This window comes from Peromyscus maniculatus, chromosome 10 (genome assembly GCF_049852395.1).
Source record: "Peromyscus maniculatus bairdii isolate BWxNUB_F1_BW_parent chromosome 10, HU_Pman_BW_mat_3.1, whole genome shotgun sequence".
NCBI classification, from domain to species: Eukaryota; Metazoa; Chordata; class Mammalia; order Rodentia; family Cricetidae; genus Peromyscus; species Peromyscus maniculatus.
In genome coordinates, this window is record NC_134861.1 from 81,421,074 (window position 1) to 81,445,675 (window position 24,602).

Consider the following 24,602-nt stretch of genomic DNA (forward strand, 5'->3'; position numbering starts at 1 on the left):
AGTAAATAATGTGATCATCATTATTTGTAACTACCTATGAAATATATGGAAAGATTTGACTTAAAGATTTCCATGAAGGAACTACAAGCCCTTCCCTCTTTTATATGAAATCAAAAGCAACTAAACGTAGAAATTCATGAGATAAAGCAAAGGAACTGGAAGGCCTGCTGTCCTGAGATGTGGAAACAGACTAAGGAGGTAAAGGAAAAAGAGGCAAGTCCAGTCCTTGCATCTTAAAACACCATTTAAGACAGCATTTTATTTGAAGCAGTATTTTATTTTGGCAGAGAACAATAGAATCCCTCTTGGCTTGGATTCTAACTAGTTCTAAGGTACTTATCATTTTAATTTCATAAACTATTTGAACTTCATTTTCTTCTACTTTGGGGGAAAACTAGGACTTTCCTTATATTTTCTTTTCTTTTGAGAGTAACAGGGAAATAATGAAAAATATTTTGAAGTTAAAAATAAGTCAGTGGACCGCTTTATAGTTTATGTCTCTCTTATTTCAGAATCATTCTTTGTACATGTTTGTTTCTTTGCTATAAAATGTAATTCATGGGGCTATAGAGAATTCAGTAGTCAAGAGGACTTGATGTTCTTGCAGAAGACCTGGGGCATCTCAGCATCCACATCCCCCTGTAATTCCAACAACAAGGGACCAGGCATCCTCTTCAGGCCTCCACTGGCATCTTCACACATGTGCACATAAACTCACACAGGCACATACACACTCATATAAATAGGGGGAAAGTCTTAAAAAACAAACAAACAAAAACCCTCAAAATGAACCCATAAAGGATTATGAGGCTCATAATGTCTCTGTTTAATTCTGGTTATTTTGCTCATTCATGTCTCAGGGCCTTGTTTAATGTCAAACTTCCCATGTAAAATGTTGAAAATAATGCCTACTCTTTGATGCGTTTTAAAATATCCAATATCATTTGGTTAAAAAACTTAGAAATTTTGTCGAAAGCTCTCATAAGTTTAGAAAAAAAGTATAATTCTAAATTTTACCTCATAGGGAAATTTTAATTTAGTTTTCTTCCACACTGATATGTTGTTAGTGTGTGTGTGTGTGTGTGTGTGTGTGTGTGTGCGCGCGCGCGCGCACACGTGTGTGAGCATGCACATGCATGCATGCATTCGCCATGTACATACAGGAGCCCACAGATGTCAGAAAGTTGTCAGATACCTTGTAACTTGGCTTATAGGTAATTGTGTTCTGTCATGTGGATGCTTGGAGCTGAACCTGGATCCTTTGCAAGAAAAGAAAGTATTCTTAAATGCTCAGTCATTTCTCCAGGCCCATTGATATACTTATTAGTAGTGAATTTGTAAAATGGGAAGATACATGAACCAGATTCTTCTGACAAATACAGGAGATTGCAGTAAAAGAGAATTGGAAAAATGGCAAACAACAGCAAAATACTTACGTGTGAGACTAAATGACGGTTTATATATAGTCAAAGGTAACTGCTTGATCTTCAGACTTTGATATAAAGTCGTTTCAATTTTTTTCTTGATTCGTTCAACACTATCAGTAGATGGGTATCGAAACATGAGCACCATAAGAATGTTCACACCCTGTTCATCTGGACTGGAGCAAAATAGAGAAATAATTCCATCTCTGTGATCTCCATGAATTAAAGTAACGTTAATGGGTGTTTATGCACAGGAGACTTGCATTACATCCAGATAAAGGGAACAAGATAGTGTACATGATGATAATGAGTGTGGCAAGCACTGTAGAAGGGAAAGCAACATGGTAGAAATACTAAGATTATTCTCACTTTTCCTTGGTTCGGAGAGTCTTGTGAGGTACTCATGAAACCACACTTTTTTTTTTTTTTTGGTTTTTCGAGACAGGGTTTCTCTGTGTAGCTTTGCGCCTTTCCTGGAACTCACTTGGTAGCCCAGGCTGGCCTCGAACTCACAGAGATTCGCCTGGCTCTGCCTCCCGAGTGCTGGGATTAAAGGCGTGCGCCACCAACGCCCGGCGAAACCACACTTTGTATTCACTTAAAGAATTAGCTTTTTAGGGCATTTTAAATGAAAGTGGTAAGGTAGCTGAGGTCATTAGTCTCCTGAGCACAGAACTATACCACATTTCTAACCTATCTTGATGTTTACTGAAACTCTCTCATTAATTCTGGCCAGAGGGATGTGGTCAGAAATGATGTCCCTTACTGCCAAGGTCTCGTGCTTCTCTTGTCTGAGGCAGAAGTAGATCTTGTGGCAATGCAATACTATAATGCCCACAGGCATCCACTCTTTTGGCCTCACTTTTGACTCTTTGAGTTGACCTATGGAAATGCAATAAATATTGTACAAAAACAGTGATATTTTGGTACTTTAGACAAATAAAAGAAGAAAGGAGACAAAAAGAAAAAGATGGAAAAAAGACTATCACTCAGAAGTTAAACAACCATACATATCCTATTATCCACCTATCATCTCTATGAACCCCCTGTCATATCTATCTGCCTGTCTGTCTGTTTGCCTATTATCTATCTATCTATCTATCTATCTATCTATCTATCTATCTATCTATCATCTATCATCTCTATATCTAATTATCTATCTATAATCTCCATATCTATCTCTCATCATCTGTCTAACTAACACCTATCTGTCATCTATTCGTCTATCTCAGTGTGAAATCTAGGCCTTTTAAACATCATATTAAAACACACTGAGAGCTAGTGAGATGGCTCGGCAGGTAAAGGTGCTTGCTGCCAAGCCTAATGACCTGACTTTGATCCCTGGAATCCACATGGTGGAAGTAGAGAACTGACTCCTATAAGTTGTCCTCTGACTTCCATGTGCATGCTGACTGATGCACATGCCCACATATGCACAGGATTTTTAAAAATGTAAAAAAAAGACAGATATTAGCCTCTGATAATAACTCCATGTTTAATTTACATATATTACATTTTGCCAAAGTATTAAAACAAAAAGATGTTTTTAAAAACAACAAAAAATTGTTCATATTAAGGAAAAAAATTCCATAGGAAGTGACAGTGATTGTTACAGAGACTAAAGAAAGGAAAATGAAAAAGTCCTGCATTCTGTTCTATTTTGCTCCTTCTTGACGGGAGCAGGTTGGTGTTAATAGAACCATCTCATTTCCTCTCCTTTCTGTGTAATTTTTCTTGCCTAATAGCGGTGAGTCTCCTTTGAAGCACTTTCTATCTTCCTATTGTGACTAGGAAGTCACTGAAATGGTCAGACAATAATTAATAAATGGGACCTCTTGAAACTGAGAAGGTTTTGTAGGGCAAAGGACACGGGCAATACGACAAAATGACAGCCTACAGAATGGGAAAAGATACTCACCAACCCCGCATCTGACAGAGGGCTGATATCCAGAATATATAAAGAACTCAAGAAACTAGACATCAAAATATATAACAATCCAATTAAAAAATGAGCTATAGAGCTAAACAGAGAATTCTCAAGAGAAGAAGCTCAAATGGCTGAAAGACATTTAAGGAATTGATCAACATCCTTAGTCATCAGGGAAATGCAAATCAAAACAACTCTGAGATACCATCTTACACCTGTCAGAATGGCTAAGATCAAAAACACTGATGACAGCTTATGTTGGAGAGGATGTGGAGCAAGGGGAACACTCCTCCACTGTTGGTGGGAATGCAAACTGGTAGAGCCACTTTGGAAATCAGTGTGGTGCTTTCTCAGAAAATTGGGAATCAATCTACCTCAAGACCCAGCTATACCACTCTTGGGCATATACCCAAGGAATGCTCAATCATACCACAAGGACACATGCTCAACTATGTTCATAGCAGCACTATTTGTAATAGCCAGAACCTGGAAACAACCTAGATGCCCTTCAACTGAAGAATGGATAAAGAAAATGTGGTACATATACACAATGGAGTACTACTCAGCAGAGAAAAACAATGACATCATGAGGTTTGCAGACAAATGGATGGAACTAGAAAATATCATCCTGAGTGAGGTAACCCAGACTCAGAAAGACAAACATAGTATGTACTCACTCATAAGTGGATACTAGATGTAAAGCAAAAGATAACCAGAAAGCAACCCACATCTCTAGGGAGTCTAGCTAGTAAAGAGGACCCTAGGAAAGACACAGGGATTGCCCAGCAACAGAGAAATGGATGAGATCTATATGGGCAAACCGAGGCTGGGGGCGTAATGGAGGGCAAAAGTTGGGGTAAAGAGAGCTTAGGGGAGCGGGAGGTCCTAGCTGGATCAGGAACAGAGTGGGAGAACAAGGAAAGAGATACCATGATAAATTAAGACCCCATGGGAATAGGAAGGAGCAAAGTGCTAGAGAGGTCCCCAGGAACCCACAAAGATGACTCCACTATAGACTACTGGCAATGGTCGAGAGGGTGCCTGAGCTGACCTACTCTGGTGATCAGATGGACGAACACCCTAACTGCCATGATAGAACCCTTATCCAGTGACTGATGGAAACAGATGCAGAGATCCATGGCCAAGCCCTAGGCAGAGCTCCAGGAGTCCAATCAATGAGATAGAGGAGGGATTATATGAGCAAGAGATATCGAGACCATGATAGGAAAAAGTACAGAGACAACTAGACAAACTAGCGGAAACACATGAACTGTGAACCAATAAGCTTCGGAGCCCCCATGGTACTGGATTAGGCCCTCTGGATAAGTGAGACAGTTGTTTAGCTGGAACTGTTCAAGGGCCCCCCAGGCAGTGAGACCAGGAACTGTCGTTAGTGCATGAGCCAGCTTTTTGGAACCTAGGGCCTATGCTGAGACACTTTGCTCAGCCTTGGTGCAGGGAGGAGGGGATTGAACCTGCCTCACCTGAATGTACTAGGCTCTGCTGACTTCCCAGGGGAGACCTTGCCTTGGAGGAGGTGGGAATGGAGGGTGGATTGGGGGGAAAGGCTGAGGGTGGGAGGAGGGAGGACGGGGAATCCATGGTTGATATGCAAAGCAAATAGAAAAATCTCTTAGTAAAAAAAAAAAATTGTTCGTATTAAGGAAAAACATTCCATAGGAGGTGACAGTGATGGTTATAGAGACTTAAGGAAAGGAAAATGAAAAGGTCCTGCATTCTGTTCTATTTTGCTCCTTCTTGACGGGAGCAGGTTGGTGTTAATAGAACCATCTCATTTCCTCTCCTTTCTGTGTAATTTTTCTTACCTAATAGCGGTGAGTCTCCTTTGAAGCACTTTCTATCTTCCTATTGTGACTAAGAAGTCATTGAAACGGTCAGACAGCATAATTCGTGTTGCTTAAATTTTATGAAATCACTTTGCTAAAATGATTCTCAGGGTGGCTGAGCAGCCATGTCAGTTAAAGGTGCCATCTTTGCGGTATTGGCTTGAAATTCCAGATCAGGTCTACATACCTAATCTTGATCACATGGGACTTGATAAATCGACCCATTCCAGAAGAACGTCGAAACATCCTAGACATCTGATAAAAAATAAATAAATGAAAACTGTTAGTCCTGAAGAACATATTATTTCTTACCTATCAAGAAATTTTTTTGTTTGTGAAGAACAGGTTTTTAGCTCATTTTCATGCTGCATATTGGCTTTCCACAGTGAGAAGACTAAATCTGTGTTCAAATCCTTGTGGGACTGAACAACCTTTTCAAAATGGCCAAATTCACTGATCCTCTTTAAAATGGGGTGATTGTGATGTCTGCCTTACAGAGTTGATTTGGGAAGTAAAATTTGGAGCTTGAATGATGGATCAATGGTTAAGAATGCTTTCGCTGAAATCATAAGGATACAGATATGGATCCCAGTACCTGTGAGATAAGCCTGGTTTCCTTGCAGACTCCTGTAATTCCAGCTCTTGGGGGCTGCAGAGGCTTGCAGCTTTAAGCCTCTCCCCAAAAGCAAGCACCCTGGGTTCAAGAAGAAACTGTGGCTCAGAGGAGTAGGTGAAAATGATATATATAAGAGGATACTTTATGTGATACCCTCTTCTGGCCTTGTATGTTCACAGAAAGGTGTACATGTACACTCACATAGACCCATATATACACACACACAAAGACAAACAGAATTTTTAAAAGTAAATAAAATTATATCATACCTGTGATGTCTAGCAAACTACTTACAAAATAATTTCAGTCTTAATTACCAAACGAATTAAAGTATGTGTTATTTTTAAGACATCATCCTCAGTTCTAAAAAAAAAAAAAAAAGCCCAACAGCTGTTTGCTACACTCTCATAGTGTCTAGTCCACCACTGATCCCAGTTTTGCTGATTTTGTCGATGACGACTGCATCACTTGACCTTTGGAATGACTGTAACAACTCTGACACCTTACTCTGAGTCATCTCTCTGAGACATTCAGGGCTAAACGTCTAATACTAGCACTAGTAACCAGTTTCACAACACTTCCTATCATGAGCAAGACATTTCTTGATCATTCCAGACTGAACCTGGGAAGGATTTGAGATGTTCAGAGAACTTATTTCCTAAAGAGTCACGATTCCCTAAAAGGAGGCTTGCTGAAATATACCACCAAAGAGCACTGGGCTGACTATTCAAAGTCAGTAGTCACAGGTATGTGTCAAAGGAACCAAAGTCTACTTATAAACTAAGTCTTACACCCCACCCCCAGTTACTACACCCTCTGGGGACGAGGGGTTCTGTGTTTCTGCTCCATATGGTTTCTTCCTCTTCATCACTCCACAAAACTAGTACAACACTCAGAAGACTCTACCTTCTAAATATTAAACCCATTTTCCTTGTTTTGGTCTAGTGATGAAGTAATGCCATCTCCTCAAAACCCTGTTATATGGTCCTTCTTGTTCCTGCAGTGTTCCCTCACAATGCAAGGGAAACTGACATCTATAAAATAGAAAGATGAATATTTTAAACTCTTGTTTCCAGACAGTATCTCCCTCAGAGTAAGAGCTATTATCCTCCTTTGTTGGTTCCATCCTCGGCCCTCATTTGAAAACCTCTGCCTGTCTGTGGTTTTACAAAAGAGAATGTGAACATGCAGACCCATTCTAGAAGTTGACTATCATGAGGTATCTATCAGTAAACAAATGGACAAAGAAAATATATTGTGTTATAAGTGCATAATGGATTTTTTTAAGTCATATGAAAGAATGCGGTAATGCTATTTTCAAGATAATAGATGGAAAGAGTAAAGTAAGAAAAATACAGAAAGACAAATACCACATTCTTTCTCATATGTGAATCTGAGGTGTTATGAATAAAATACCTTAAATATAGAAATATATGCACACATAGCATAAAGTAGTAGTGTAAATATCTGGGAAAAGGAAGGCGGCAGGGAAGGTGGGAGGGGGATTAAGGAGAGGGGGATTAAGGAGAAAGGATTGGAAGTGAAAGTGGTCAAAGCACATGGTAAATATGAATGAAAATGTATTTCTGAATCCAATCACACTATACATGAATATATAGCAGTAAAGCATTTTTTTTCAAAATTGAAAACAGAGTGGAGAGATAGTTCAGCAATTAAAGGCTAGGCTCACAACCAAATTACCAAATATTTTTTTCAAAGTTTGTGTTGCTGGATGGTAGTGGCTAACAACTTTAATCCCAGCACTCAGGAGGCAGAGCCAGGAGGATCTCTGTGAGTTCAAGGACAGCCTGGTCTACAGAGCGAGATCCAGGACAGGCACCAAAACTACACAGAGAAACCCTGTCTCGAAAAACAAACAAACTAAAATTTGTAGAAATACCCAGTATAAAATTCAAACAGTCAATTAGTATAAACTCAATGACACTAACAAGTTTATGAACAACAACAACAAAAAAGAAAACAATATTAGCCATTTATTTTATATAAAAATGAACTATTTTCTTGGAAGCCATTGTTATGGTCATTTTTCTAAAGAAATTGGATTTTTCTTATTGGTATACTTCCATTGAGAACTCAATAATATGATATCTAGTCCAAACGACTAATCTTATCCTTAGGTTTTCATGGTCCAACCCTAAAAATAATTTTGCTAATGATTATTTCACTTAAAAATCTGTGTCTAAACAAATGATAAAAACTATTTATTTGCCTTAAAATAAGAACGTAATTGTCTCCCTTGGCTTTAATTCCAGCATTAAAAACAAAATATACTTGAAACAGTGTGTATGGTTCTTAGTAGGCTGGTGGCTGCTCAGTTACTGTTTTGGTTTTTAATCTTTTCTTCTCTGGTAAGTAACTGTAGAAAGTCTAAGTTCTCAAGAAAGATCAAATGCTCCTGGATACCAGGAGATACTGCTTGAGAATTCTCTTTGAGGTCTAGCTATGACAATAAGGCCAGTTGTACATGTATCTTTCTACTATAAGGGTGGATATGGTCCAGTAGAGGAAGAACACAGTGATAGAACAGCCCGCTCCAGGAAGGCTTCCTGCTGACTCCAAAAGTTTCCTTCCTCAAATCTCCCAAATCCTGATCATTCAAATCACACAATTAGCAGTTGTACACTGACTGTGACAGGTTTCAGATTGTTCCATTCTGTCTTTACTTAATTTTAATATTGACTGCATTCTTTTCCATGAATAAGCTTCCATTAATAATGAAGATTATATGTTCTTTGAAGGAAGGGACTGTGCCGGCCTTGGCATCATTTTGAGTTTTGCAGAAGGTATGTGTGATTGAGTAATTACATATTCATTAATGATTGACTACAGTTATGGCTAGTCTTAATCAGTATTGTAAAGAAAAAACAGCTCTTGTACTGCTTTTTTATTCTTCTTATAGCTGTCTTCTTCCTTTTATATCACTAATTTATTCATTCAGTACAATCATAAGTCCCCTGTGTTCAAGGCATTGTAGTAGACACTGGATAAACAGCACTGAACAAAAACAGTGCCAACCTTAAACTCAAAATACAGTTAGAAAGTTTTAACTGTATTTTGAGTTTAAAATTGATTATCAAGAGTCATTAGTAAAGTAATATAAGATAACAGCTAAGAAACTGTAACAGAGAAAGGTTCTACAAGTAGGTGATGTTGGGGTGATATTTCAGATGGTGAGGAATCAACAAGGTTGAGATAGTCTTCTCTGTGGGAGGAACAGAAGATGCAAAGAATCCAAAAGAAGGTCAATATGGGCAGAGCAAAATGAGCAAGGCAGAGTGTGCAGAGAAGAGAGGAGTTAGAGGCAGAGCATGTGAGCATTTGGAAACTCGGGTGAAGAGCTTAGATCTTTATTTTGAGCATATTCAGAAGCCATTAAGAAATTCTAAGCAAAGAAATACAACACAGCATTTTCAAAAAGTCATTCTGATTTCTCTGTAGATGTGAGAGGGGAAGCAGTAATAACTGATTTGAATATGTGAGCTATTATTTCACCTAGTCTAGAATGGAGATAATGAACTAGGCATAGAAATGTGACTCATGAATTGAATAAGCAAAGAGATAGACAGAATTGTTCACTGAAAATTCAGAGTGAGACAACACTAGAGGGAGCAGTCTTCAAGAGGGGCATTTAAACTAGATTAATTTGAGATGCCTGCAAGAGTTCAAAGTAGAAATGTCAGGTAGACTATTGAATGACAGTGAAGTTTTATCTATATAGTTCAAATGGAGCTAAACTTATCTCCATGGCTCACAAAATTGCCAGAGTTTCCACATCTTAGCCAGTCTTTAATTGTAAATTTGACCAACCAAATAAGACTGATTCTTCAAACATCCATTTAAAGATGGTCATGGAGAAATATCCTGCTGCTTCAGTTAGTAACTTAGAAAAACACATCAAGCAGGCATTAGCTGTATCTTCCAAGGAGAGAAAAATTAAGGAAGGACATTAGCCCAAGGACATTGCTTGATCCCCTAAAACCAGCCATATCAGAAACCAAGTGAATCTCTGATGTTCCCCACTAGTCTTCATTTTATTTCTCTATATTTTAACTTACACTTGTTTAATGCTATTTAGCCCGGAATGTGTGCTATATGTCAATAGAGGAGAAAATACAAATAAATAAATAAATAAATAAATAAATAAATAAATAAATAAGTGGAGAAGCAAAACCAGACAATCCCTCAGATGATATAGAAACACTGACCAGCAGAGGTTGATTGTTATAGTCGCTTATTCAACAAATAATAACATCTCTTTTCTTTCTTTAGAAATTTCTTAAGGCAGGCTGGAGAGATGGCTCAGCCATTGAAGGCTAAACTACACAACCAAAAGAAGAAGAAATTTCTATGGCATTAGATTTGTTTTTTACAATATGGTAGGTTGTGATGAAGAATTCATATTTATTTAACATTTAATTCATAATTGCATTAACAATACATTGTACTGAGTGGGTGATGTACCAGTTTCTGTAAGTGCCGGCTGATAACACCTCACACCTATACTGCCCCACAGCCATGTCCCTGTCTGACCTGGGAAACTTGCCCAATGATGTCTGGGAAGTTATTATCTACCTTTTCAGGCATCACCTCTTGGTGTATGACAAACAGCCCAACCCTACTATGTCTGCACAGAATCACCTCTGTGACGTAACCTAAGCCCCAAATCTTCCCCACAAACCAAGCTAAGCCTGGACTTTTGAAACCACATTTTTGCTTAGATTTTTCCTGTGCACATTCCTGTTGTCTCTATGTTCTAAATAAAATTTCCTGGAATTATTAGTTTAAAAAAATCATTTAATCATAAATCTTCACTAATCAGGAACTTCCCGTCACAGAATTTGCTTGTTATCACTCAATATAGACAAGAATAAGTTCTCTGTAATCAGAGAATGCTTCACTAAGTATCCATACCTGCTTGGGGCCACAGGATTATGCAGTGAGAAATTCAGCCATCATAAAAAGGCCAACCCACCAGAGCCAATGGTTCTGATGGAGGATTTAAATAAAAAAATGCAAGGTGGATTGGCATTATTGCCTTTTGAATGGTTTGGCTGCTTCCTGCTGTAGATTTCTTGTGTAAAGCCATAAACTTTCCCCCATATATTACAATTTGGGGATTTATTCCCATGGTGTAGCAGTGTTTTGACCATTTACTGGGCACAATTTCTCCCATGTGCTAGTATATTGGGTGGCATCCCCTCTATTCTGTGGGACCTCCAGTGAAAGAATTCGAAGTCAATAAACTTGATTCCCACAGCCTAATCCCCACTCCATTCCCTGAGACATACATTAGAAGCCAGCTCCCTGCAATTAACTCCCATTCGACAGGACATGTGGTCAGGAAAGGATCTTTCAAATAGATCACATTTGGGACCCTCAGAGATAAAGGAACGTCTAAGCACATTTGATTCCTGGTCCCTTCTGATTATGGAGATTGTGTGCCCTAAATTCTCCCACAGCTGAGTTGGGAAAGTGCTAACCTTAGCTGACCCCCCAGCTCTACCCTAAAAAGCTATTAATTCCCCTTGTTCTAACTGCTTAGGTAATAGATGTAAACCGTTGTACATTTATGACTAACCCCTAATTTAATTATTCATACCTAGGAATGAAGCACCATATATGAACTCCCTCAGAATGGAGAACCCTATTATATTAAATCAGCCTTTCTGCTTCTCAGTGCTGCCTGGCATCCTTCTAGTCACGCCTCCCCAGAAGCAGAAAAGTGCTGATGGTGTCACTTGGGACAGCTCCTATCTGCTTCTTGTTCCTGAGAAAAAGTGCTAGCTCTATAACTATGGTGATATACTGTGTACCCTGGTAAACTTGCCTGAGGATCAGAGGACAGAGCCAGCCACTAGATTAGACATAGAGGTCAGGCAGTGAAGTCACACACCTTAAATCCCAGTGCTTGAGATCTCATGTCTTTGCTTGGGAAGTACACATGCCTTTAATCCCAGGAAGTAATATGGCAGGGCAGAGAAAGGTATATAAGGCGTGAGGAAACAGAAACTCACTCTCTTGAGACTGAGGATTTCGTAGAGGTAAGAGCCAGTGGCTAGCTGTTCTGCTTCTCTGATCTTTCAGCTTCCACCCTGATATCTGGGCTCTGGGTTTCTTATTAAAAGACCATCTAGAAGCTGGGAGGTGGTGGTACACACCCTTAGTCCAAGCACTCAGAAGGCAGAGTCAGGAGGATCTCTGTGAGTTCAAAGCCAGCCTGGATTACACAGACTGATTTCCAGGACAGGGTCCAAAGCTAAGTTGAGAAACCCTGTCTTGAAAAACAAAACAAAACAAAAAAGACCATCTAGATCAACAGTAACTTTTCGATTACCAGAGAACTGCCTTTGTTTTGTGTGTATATATAAACTGAAAGACTCTGCAGCAGAAAAGAATAAAAATAGTTGGCAAGAAAAATCACTGAGTGAGAGATTTTTTTGCCCTCAGATCTTTTGAGCCTTAAGTCAGCTGTAGCCTTTCCTCTGAACCCTGGGAGGACATTGAGGCTGGCCCTCAATGGCCCTCAATACATTCCATTGTGTCCTCTTCTTGGAAGTTCTGCTGTCACAGGTTCCCAATATTTGGATGAGCCTTAGCTCTCAGTTGGAAAAATATGCAATGAACTTCAGCAGAAAAGTGGTTTTCATAGTAACTTTTTATGTTCTCATGTGCATTTTATATTTCAAATGTGATATCTTGACTTAGAAAGAAAATAAGAGGAACATTCAAACAGCCCCTCAAGGTTTATCATTGTTTTAGAATATGTTTTTAAAAAATCATAAAAAGGTTTCAGTAAACGTTCTTATGATACATGGGATTAGATAAATATAAGGTGAATAACTTTAACTAAACCAGTAATACTGAGTATGAAAACAATTATCTTGGTTTTTTTGCAAATAAAATTTAATTACATTTCTCTCTTCCTTTTCCTCCCTACACATCCTCCCATATATCCCTCCATACTCTCTTTCAAATTCATGGCCTTTGTTGTTGTTTTTACTAATTGTTATCACATATATGTATGTGTGTGTGTGTGTGTGTGTGTGTGTGTGTGTGTGTATTCATAAGTATATCATGTTTAGTCCACATAATGCTACCTGTAGGTATGTTTTCAGGGTTGACCATTTGCCACTGGACAACCAACTGATGTGCTCTTCCCTAAGAAGGAATGCCACTTTCATTCCCAGCTTTCTACGGTTGCTTTATTTTAATCTGTCTTAACTCTGCCCCAAACAGCAGAGTATTATACAAGTGGTCAAACAGAGAATTGCTGTGGAGTACTCCCTTTGTACCCTGTAAAGATTTGTCACTCAAATTGCTTTAATAAAATGTTGATTGATGAGTAGCCAGGCAAAAAGTATAGGAGGGACAGCCAGGCTGAGAATGCTGTGAGAAAGAAGGACAGAGTCAGAGGAGATGCCAGCCACCTGCTGAGGACACAGGATGTATAAAAAATGAGGTAACAGTACATGAGCCACATGGCAAAGCATAGATAAGAAATATGGATTCATTTAAATGTAAGAGTTAGGTGGTAACGAGCCTGAGCTATTGACCGATCATTTTCAATAAATATTGAGTCTCTGTGTCAGTTATTTGGGAACTGGTGGGTGGGACAGAAACTTCCACTAACAGAGAAGTTCATGGCAATCACTGTGTGACTCTGAGATTGCAGGTAGTCTGTAGACAGAGAAAGGTGCTAAGAACAATGACTAGCCTTAATATTTCTACTGAAGACTATGATATAAGGTATTGATTAAACTGTTCATATATTATTTTACATAGTTATAATGCTGTATTTATCACCTCTCTTGGCCACTAATTAAACATAACATATTATCTATTATCATTATTTGACGGAATCCCAGAGAATAGGATTCTATAAATATTCATTAAATACATATACAAAAAAATAATTTATAAATAGATTAAATGAATAGAAAGATGAATGAATGAGTCCTAAGCTACACTTTTTCATTTTTATCTCAAATATGTTTGGAGTGGAAAGAATATCTTGATAACTAAAAAGTTGTAGCCTGCAAAAAAGAAAAGTGAAAGAAAAATCATTTAAACTGGAAGACTATGCAATTTTTTCACATTTCTGAGAAGTTCAATATTTTCTGATGTTACTAAATGAAAACTAGTTGGTTGCTGTCTTCACAAAAGTAATCAACTAGGAAACTCTCAGTTGCTTATTGTGAACAAGTCTTTCCTGTACAAATGCTTTAATTCTGAGTTATCCTTTGAGAAAGTGGATGTAGAATGAGAAATTAGGAAGAAAAGAGCAAATAAAATATTCAAAAACATGGAAGTAGCATTCAGGAGGAACTGGCTTCTAAGAACTAGGAATTTTGAAAAAGTGAATGTAGACCACATCTAAATGAATGGACTTGGGTTCAAGGTGACAGACTTCTTATTAAAGACCTCACTTAAATTATGTTAGATATAAAAGTAGGGATAAATCCAAACACTAACAAAAAGTAGAAAAGATTTCCTTAATAGATGAGAGATTTATCTCATGTCCTGAATTCAGACAAAGAAAGAAAGATAGCTAGAGAGATAGCTCAGCTGTTTAATAGTGGCTGTTCTTCAAGAGTACCTGAGTTCTATCCAAGTACCCACACTGGGCAGCTCCCTACTACCTCACTCTAACTCCAGGGGTTCCAGTATCCCTGTTCTGCCTTCTTGGGCACCTGCACTCATGTGCACATGTAAACATAGACATATGAACCTATACACAACTTAAAAATAAAGTAAATCTTTGAAAAAAAAGGACAAAATCCTGAAGTTAATAATTACAAAATGCACCTAGTATTAAATCTTAAAAAAAACTAAGCAATTATTTATTTATACTTTCTTTAACCCATGGAATCCAATTATTGCTGCCTATATTGGAATGGGTGTGAGGGTCCTGGGAGAACTTGGGTTGAAAGTGAAGGATGGATATAGTCAAGATACATTGTATACATATACAAAATTTTCAAAAAATAAAGAATAAACTTCTAAAAATGAGTAGTATCTTTAAAGAAACAGTTTAAAGTTTTATTGAAATGCATCAAACAAGTCCTAAATGAATTAGTTATTTTGTGCAGGCCTCTACATTTGAAGCAAGTTAAATCAAATCCCAACAAATATGTGTGTGTGTGTGTGTGTGTGTGTGTGTGTGTGTGTGTGTGTGTATTTGATGCATAAAAGCAAAATTCAAGATTAGCCAAGATAAACCTGAAGAAGATTATAATCCTAGATGTATTAGATGTATTGGGTGTACATTCTGAAAAATATATTTGAATCCAGAAATCTGTGAATATGATATAATTAAGCTATGAGAGAAGACCTGAAGATAGATTTCTTGGAGGCACTGAATCCCATATTAAAAAGCCTCATCAGAATGAAAATTTATAGAGAAATGAGGAGGAAGACCTTGTGAAGATGGATACAGAAATTAGACATTTCATTATTATTCATTAAGGGATGCTTGGAGTAGTCAGAAGTTAAAACAGATAAGGAGTAGCCCTTGCTATTGACAGAGTAAAAAATAGTTGTACAATGAAAGAGTTCATATGCCTCAGTTAATATGTCGAAACTTCATTTGTGGAGGGGCTGGCCTGACAGATAAGCATTGGAATGACTATTGTACCATAGTAGTGCTACCAGAGTACTGCTTTTTACATTAGGGAGGAATGAATTTAATTCCTTAATTCACATAAACATGTGACTCAGTTCCATATAGTATAAATTTTAAATGTGAAAGGCAAAGCCAGGGTTTTAAAAGCCAATGATATAGAATCAGAAATAATTTCTCATGCAAGTACAAATGGTACTGATGAGAAAATAATGGTATCAATAACATTTTAAAATTTAGATCACCTATTCCTCTCAATATAGTACAACAATAATAAAATGCAAGGAACAAATTGAAAATGTCATTTTCAATATGTATTATCAATATAGGTTTATATACAAATGGTCAAAATCATTAACAAACATTAATGGAAAAGAAATGCACATGGCAGATAACTATGGCAAAACTTAATTACTAAACAGGGAAATGAGAATTAAATCCTCAGCGAGATGCAGACTGCCAGCATGGCAAATTTGAATAGTCAAATTGTTCAATTCTGAGAAGGTTGTAGATCAGTATTTCCCATTGAGCTTACCATTCTCTCAATCTGATGACTTCTTTCTATAAACTCTCTTGATGACCTCATCCCGTAATTTTCTTTGTATTTGATGTTTGTGACTTGAAAAGAGGCAAGGTAATAGAATGACTTATCATCTGAAAGGTAAGGAGAATGGGAGATCCTTGGTTACATGTACTAGGTTCTTTGTTTTTCATCTAGAACAAAAGTTACTGTAGAACTCAAAAACTCTACCTTATAATTCCATCATGGCAGTCAGCCAACACAGAAAATTTACTTCCCAAAGAACACTGACTGATACTCCTCTTATAGATCCATATGCATATCAAAAATTTCCTACAGTTAGACATATACCATATAATGAAAAGTCAGTGTCAAATGAAATCGTAAAAGTCATGTGCATTCATTTCTCAGAGAACTGCTAACATGGGTTTATCATACACAGTGTTTTGATGACACAGTTGCCTGAGTTTTGAAAAATCTATCCTCTTCATAATTCCCACTACCACGAGCAATCTAGTTTATGTTGTGTCATGGAGCTTCTCCCATTCTCCACACAGCAGCCAGTTGTGTCGAGAGCTGTCCTGAAGACTGCCAATTTGGCAATACCACTTGCCCACCAGAAGCCTTTCCTTTTTCCCATTACCATGGAAAGGAATGCCAGCCAATTCTTTTACTTTTACACACTGCATCCTTACTTGCATGGAACCTGCCTTCTTTTTGATATTCTTTTCTACATATTCAGAATTTGTGTTGTAGCAACAGTAAAACTGTTTGTGTTTTCCTATACTTAGTATCCCCCCTAAGATTTTGCTTCTCTATTACTTTCTCAGAAAATCTCTGTCGGAGGGTGCTCTCTATTGTTTTCATCCTATTCCTGACATCGTCTCTTTTCAAGATGCTGTTTGCAGCGTCGACACTGAGCTACCAACCACAACTGCACAGCTATACTACACTTTGAAGAGCTCTTACTATAAATTCTAAAGATTTATGCTTTTTTTTTAATAGGATGACAGCCTCTGCAGGGGAACTTTGGACTACTTTTTATTCAAAGAGGAAGAAACATTTCTGATAATGATAGAAAAAAGAACACAGTGCTATGAGTGCCCTTAACTTTTTTATAAAGTAATAAATTAAGGAATATCTATTTCAAAACTCTGTACTTATTAACTACATAATATTTTATGTTAAAATTAATATTTTAATTTAATTATAATTCCATTTCAAAACACTTTCTAGATTAAAAATTATATCAAAGACCTGGAATGAGTAAGAATTACATTTATAAAAGAATAAACATATTCTAACTCTAATACCTACAAGTACTTGACATTATTATTTGTTTTTCTTTTTTTTAAATGTTGTTTTATCTGGCTAAGATGGATTACTATCATAATTTCATATCTTCTTTTTCTTATTTATGAGTTAACCCTAAGAATTTTTTTAAGTCATAGTCTCTCTACATAGCCCTGGCTATCCTAGAACTTACTCTGTAGACGAAGCTTGCCTCGAATTCACAGAGATGCACCTGTCTCTGCCTCCAGAGTGCTGGGATTAAAGGTGTGCCTATACCCAGCTGGCATTTTGTTTCTTAAAAATACAGTTTAGTTATCAAAGTCAAAAGTTGAAAAAGATGCATCAACGATGCCTTTTTACATAAATAATCTATGCTCAATTTCAATTGTATTTATGGTTTCACTTTTAAGATCATGGCTTAATTCTTTGTCATGGATGAGTGGATGAATGAATCAATACTAAGTTCTAATCAATCACTGTTTACATGCAGTGTCTTAACAGATCCAAGCTATATCTCCACTCATATCTTCGCAAGATTTCATAGCTGAGTTCTCTTATAAGAGGTTTTATTATTTACTTCAATGACAGGTATTTTTTCAGTGATGTCTCTATGTATATTTTAATACATTTTAATATATTATAATCTCAAAATATAAAAAGTGATTTAAAAATCAATTAAAATGATGTAAAACACTAAGTTATGAATGGTTGTCATTTTATTATTTTGCTATTGGAAATATTCCATGTCATACAGCTAGAGTCTGGAATCAGCATAATGATGATCCAAAAACTGCTTTCACTGACTCTAAAATCCTTACATTTTGAAGCTGTGTACTGCAATTAAACCATGTGCAAAGCAAATAGGACTTTTTTTGAAATTATAATATATCACTTCCTCCTTCCCTTTTCTTCCTTCAAACCTCACATGTATACCCTTGCTTTCATTCAAATTCATGGCTACACATGCATATTCATAAATGCATAAATACAACCTGCTCAAGGCATATAATGTTACTCATATGCATATATTTTCAGGCTGACATTTGTTATTGGATAACCAATTGATGGGCTCTTCTCTGGGGAGACTATTTCTTCAATACTCAGCATCCTAAGTTGTCTGTAATTCTGTGTCTAGGGTTGCCAGTTCAATCCCTTGGGATGTTGTAGAAATGTAAAGGTGACTATAATAAACACTTAAATCATTATAAAAACTCTAAAGTACACTGTGTATTGTACAATAATTATAGTAGTCATTTAATATGCAAAGACAGAGGTAAGTGCATCTTATCTGTGTGTCATTTGTTTTTATCTGTGATAGCGTTTTTCTATACAGTTAGAAATTAGTTCAGAGTTTTTTATTCTCCTTCAGTCATTAAGCAACTTCACTTTTCTTCAGATATAATGTTGGCTATGACTTCTTTAATATGTTTTGGAGCAACTGTTTTATATAACAAGCTTTTACCCTCCCCTTCCTCCCCCTTCTTTCTTTCTCTTCCCTTCTCCTTTCTTCTAGCCTCCTTCCCTCCCTCCCTCCCTTCCCTCTCTCTTTTCCGTTCTTCCTTCCTTCCTTCCTTCCTTCCTTCCTTCCTTCCTTCCTTCCTTCCTTCCTTCCTTCCTTCCTTCCTTCTTCCTCCCTCCCTCCCTCCCTCCCTCCCTCCTTCCCTTCCTTCCTTCTTCTCTGTCTCTCTCTCTCTCTCCATTTCCTTATTTCTTTGTGGTATTGGGGATCTGAATCCACAACTTAGTGCCTCTTAGGCAATTGTTCTTCTACTGAACAATATCCTCAGCATTCTTTAATTCTTAAATTTTGAGACAGGCTGTTCATTTGATGAAGCTGTTCTTTATCTCACTCTGTAACCCAGGTAGTCCTTGAACTTGTAATTCTCGGTCTTCAGTCTCCTGACCAGCTGGGACTACTAGCTAACACTACTGAGACATATCTATCACAAGCTTTCTGGAGGTGATTCATCAATATATTGATTCTGAGAAGGGCAGTCAAGCCCATAACTTGACATTATTTGTCCTTATTCTAAAGAATTTTTTTCCTTTTTAAAAATTCTTCTTTGTGTTTCATTTACATGTGCCTCTCAGCATGGTGCCTATTTAAAATTTTAATATTTAGAAATGTGTAATGCAGGCTTTCTGTTCTTAGCAAACTACACTTTTACATCAATAAAATATTAGATTTACCATTGAATGTCTTCAAAATGTCCAATTTATGCAACAGAGTGCACTTGTACAATAGGAACAGGGCCAGGAGACTTACCTTCAACAACGAAGTGAGTGACAATGCCAATTGTGATTCCTACAATTGCCGCGATTGCCAACGTGAAAAGAGACAGTCGAATAGGGTCCCAAAATTGTTGTTGTCGTCTGTGGTATTCAGTTCGTGGGTATGCAGTTTCTGAAAATTCAACTGGTCTGAAATAACAGAATGAAAATGACAGCAATTCAGTAGACTACATCACAGTCCTTTCTCACATGCATTTCCCTCTTTTTTATTGAAAATAGATTCAGTGGAGAGTCTAAACGAGAGGTCTCCATTGGGTCCTTCAAAAGTCAGGGAACCCCGCAGAAGAGAAGAAGGAAAGATTGCAAGAGTCAGAGGGGATCGAGGACACGAGGAGAACAGGGCCCACCAAATCATGTGCATTTTATCCTGTCCATTCCTTTGTCTAATGATTGGTATTGCTAAGTAGCACTGGGTTACTTGAATCGCAACGAGAACATCGTAATGTGCACACCCCCACCCCCAAACCACAAGCACAGTATGTAGTTCTTAAGTTGTATGTAGTTGTTAAGTTCTATCAATGTGATGATTTCTTTGGCCTGATTTTTGTGTGGCATACTGCAAATTCAAATGCTTGGTAATGAAATATAAAGGCTACATTTAAAAATTTATACTTTAAAAATAATATTTAGCCAGGCGGTGGTGGCGCATGCCTTTAATCCCAGCACTCAGGAGGCAGAGGCAGGCGGATCTCTGTGGTGGTAATCTAATTGTACTGAAATATTATTTTGATTGTATGTTAATAAATAAAGTTGTCCGGGGGTCAGAGCTATTAGAGCCATAGCAAGAGTGTGGCGGTGGTGGCACACGCCTTTAATCCCATAGATCTCTGTGTGTTCAGGGATATAGCCAGCATTGGAGACATATGCCTTTAAGACCTAGGGGGCTGTACATTCAGACAGTGATGAGGCAGTCATGTGTTTGGGTTTACAACCAATGAGAAGGCAGAACAACATACTATAAAAAAAAACGAACAGACAGGAAGTAGGTCTCTTTCACGAAGCTGGGACAGCAGGAGGAAGGGTGAGATTTTAGCTCTGAGCTCTGACCTCTCGGCTTTCTCTTTTACATTGTTTCTGTGTTTCTTATTTAATAAGACGGTTGGTTACATCAATAGATCTCTGTGAGTTTGAGGCCAGCCTTGGGCTACCAAGTGAGTTCCAGGAAAGGTGCAAAGCTACACAAGAGAAACCTTGTCTCGGAAAACCAAAAAAAAATAAAAATAAAAATAAAAAAATAAAAAATAATATTTAAGTCATTTCAAGAAGGGAGATTTTTAAGCACATTTTGCATATTTCCATCAGTTGTAACTGATTAAAAATAAAAGGCTTTAATAAGACTTAAAAAAAATCTTAAGAAATTAGAACAATCCATCCCTCACCCCAAATCGACAGACTGAGTGGGCCCATCCACTGGGGAGGACTCGTCATGCTGTGGCTGGAAGCTGAATCTGCACACTCCTCACAGGCTCACCTGGGGAACTTCCTCAGTACTGTCACCCTGAACGGGACTGGGCTCTTCTAACTCAGAGGTCTCTTCCCTGCCCGTGCCAGGGGCTGAGCACACTCCAGATGCCAATTTCTGCTTCCCCCGTTCCCTTGGTAGAGGTCTTCAGGGTCCTGACCGGGCACCATCTAACCAAATTCTGGAGAAGTGGACCTTAGAAGCTGTGCTCTCTGCTCCCTGGGGCCTTAGGGCAAAGAACCCGACCCTGGTGAAAGGGAGAGGAGGGGACTTTGTTTATTTATTTATTTTTCTTTTGAGGTACTTCCCTTTCTGAGTCAGTTTCATTTCCTCCGGGTGGCACTGGCCACTCCCCCTGCCTCCCACTCTAGATCCCTTCCTAAGACTCAGGAGGTAGGCTGGGGGCAGAAGGAACAAGTGGGATCCAGTTTCGTGTGGTTGGTTTTTATTATCTGGGTAACAGCAAGCAACTAAGAAAAAAAGAGAAAAAGATTAAAAAGAAAAGAAGATAAAAGAAAAGAAAAATGAAAAATTCCTAATTTTTTTTTTTTTTTACTAACTATATGGGCAATAGAGAGCTAGGTGGTTAACAGCACTTGCTGCTCTTCCAGAAGACCTAGATTTGATTTCAAAGCACCCACATGGTGACTCACAACCATCTGTAACTCCAGTTCCAATGGATCCATCTTCTTCTTCTTCTGGCCTGTGCCGGTACTGCATTCATGTGGTACATAGATACACATGCAAGCAAAACACGTAGACACACAAATAAAACAAATATAAAATAGTTTTTTAAAAAATAACAACATAGCAGGGCGCTGGTGGCACACGCCTTTAATCCCAGCACTTGGGAGGCAGAGGCAAGTGGATCTCTGTGAGTTCGAGGCTAGCCTGGTCTACAAAGTTCCACAACAGCCAAGGCTACACCAAGAAATCCTGTCTCAAAAAACCAAAAAAAAAAAAAGTAACAGCATCACTTGCAAGACATTATCAGGGTTCTTTTTATTTAATTGCTATCCCCCGCAAAATCGCACAACTTATGAGTTGTACTTGATGACATTCCAGTATTTCTATGACTTGTATCACTCATTTGTCTCAGTTTTCCTGGACACTACTTCTTCTAGGGACAGCACATCATTTAGACCATCTTTTTTCAACAACAAAAAAAAAGTTGCTATTTACTTAATTTCTGATTTCTCAAATAACATTCAGTGCTATGGTTTTTGTATTTTTATGAAAACTTTTTATTTGACAAACATGCATTGAAAATGTTCACTAGTATAAAAACAATCCTCATATTGTTGCTTTTGACATTAAAATGCTTTACAAATCATCGTGTTTTCCTAAAGGTTTTGATATGTGCTTTGCCTTTATGATACTCATACTTTAGTAGAGGAGAAAGACATGGAAACAAGTTGTTGCAGTGTTTTTAGATTAAATAACAAACAACCCTTTGGAGGGATATGGTAGGAGGTTTTTATCAAGAAGGTTACATTGTGTGTGTGTGTGTGTGTGTGTGTGTGTGTGTGTGTGTGTGTGTGTGTGTTTCTTCATTTCTTTTTGAGACAGCCACTCACTACATTGCCCTGAAGGACTTGGAAGTCGTTATGTGGACAAGACTGGTTTTTAACGCACAGGTATCTAGGTTGATCCCTGACTGTGCCTTGAGGGTTCTGGGATTAAAGGGGTGTGCTGCTGTGCCCAGCTTAGGCTACATTATTAAAACTTTGAAGAATCACTAGATATGAAGAAAAAGAGGAAACAGAATGTGAAAAAGAAAAACTGAAAGGGTGAGATGTGAGGGAGGGCTCCCTACTAATAATTGGTATCAGAAATAAAAATATAAATAAAATTAGGCTTTTGCCTTGAAGAATTCATGTTCTGCAAAGTGTATGCAGACAGGAAGCCTTTTCCAACACTACAGTACTAAAATAGAATGGAGTACAATAGGCTGCTGCAAACCCAGAAGTGTGAGGTTTATAATCCCTGCAGGTAAGTGGGCAACCCAAATTGTGATCAGGTAGTGAACATAGCATAAATCACACAGGTGTGGAAGGAATGGGGATTAGGCAAGACATGGACTGATATGTCAGGATAGAGGCTGTGTTTAAGAAACAAGAGAGAGGTGGTGAACGCCTGGACTGAGGTTGCAGCGTGGGAAGGAAAGGAGAACACACATCCAGCTTTAATCCTTGAGCCTTGCTGAGTGATTGATTGGGTGTGGGACAAAGAAACGATTATCGGCTCATTAGAGTGGATGTCCAGGCAAATAATTGTGCTTCTAGGAAAGATGAGGACAATTGAAGGAAAAGGAAGTGCTTCCAATTAGGTATCAATAATGCTGATAGGATGCTCAGCTCGAGTCAGCTGGAAACAATGTCTTTACTTTTGTATCACCAATGACTATTCATATTTCAATGAAGGCAACTCTTAAGGTTGAAACTGCACAACCCAGAAGAAAAAAATCCTCCACATTCCCATGAGCATTGCTTTGCTTCTTACCCACAACACACCTATTTCCAAATCAATGCCAGTAAGTATTCTTGATTGTTTATTTTGTGTATGTACCTAGTATTATCATTCATTTGTATTCTTAGTCCCCATTTCTCCATGTTTTCTTGATTTCATTCCTGTGGCCTGACCCTTTCAAAAATCAGGAGAATCAAATTTTACCAAATTCCTTGTGATGATAGCTAAGCATCACATCATAAGATGCACCATTGTAAAAGAGAGCCTTTTTCGTTTATCACAGTCATATTTAATTTTGAAACATATTTCTTCTATCATTGACTGCTTGTTTTCATCCTGATGGGGCTCAAATGGTAAATTCTGTCCCATAAAAGTTGAAGTGGGTTTTACCTAATATGTCTGTCCTGCGAAGTAGAGCCTACAGGGACAGCAGGAAGATGCCACCCAATCACTGAGGAAATAATGTTTATCATCTTACGGTTGTGATATGAATTGCTTCCTCAAGTGGTCCATGTGTTGGAGACTTGGTCCCCAGATGATGGTGTGTCAAGAAGAAAACATTCTTTGCCATGCCATTCAGCCCCAATCTTCACCATCACCACATTTTAAGAACAAGGGAGCAAGTCCACTACGCCCAGGCACCTCTGAAACCCTGAGTCAATGAGTCTTCCTGTAAGTTGTTTATCCCAGATGTTTCTTTTTTTAATCAATGAACAAAACCTAGAACACTCAAAGCAGGGAAAAGATCCATAAAAATCCACCTAGGTAGCACTAGGGAGAACTGGCCCTGCCCCTCACCAACTGCACCATTCTGGAGAGTGGGCCCTGCACTTCCCCAGGCAACACAGTAGAGCTGTCCCTGCTAACAGTGGTGCAGGTGAACCAGCCTTATATATGCAAGAATGTAAGAGCTGACCCCGACTTGCTCCTGGCCCCTGGACACCTAGACACCTACTGCAGGCGGTAAAAGCTGATCCTGGGGTCATTAGAGTGGGGAAGCTGACCTTGACCCTCACCAGCTGCAGCACTTGGGAGAGCAGGACCTGTGCCTAGCCCAGGCAGCATAATAGAGCTGACCCAGCTGACAGAGGCACAGGTGATCTGGTGCCGCC

General features: G+C 38.2%; 1 protein-coding gene across 4 annotated transcripts in view; it reads right to left on the bottom strand.

The window, feature by feature from the left end:
* Positions 1 to 24,602, bottom strand: part of LOC102921768 (transmembrane serine protease 11F) — an 85,405-nt gene that overhangs the window by 14,744 nt on the left and 46,059 nt on the right. For all 4 annotated transcript variants that reach the window (XM_006983809.2, XM_076546523.1, XM_076546522.1 and 1 more), the window contains 4 exons: positions 19,534 to 19,688; positions 15,990 to 16,108; positions 5,386 to 5,453; positions 1,437 to 1,600 (listed from right to left, as the gene is read on the bottom strand). In XM_006983809.2, coding sequence (XP_006983871.1) covers positions 1,437 to 1,600; positions 5,386 to 5,453; positions 15,990 to 16,108; positions 19,534 to 19,688 — 506 coding nt within the window. The remainder of the gene's footprint in view (positions 1 to 1,436; positions 1,601 to 5,385; positions 5,454 to 15,989; positions 16,109 to 19,533; positions 19,689 to 24,602) is intronic.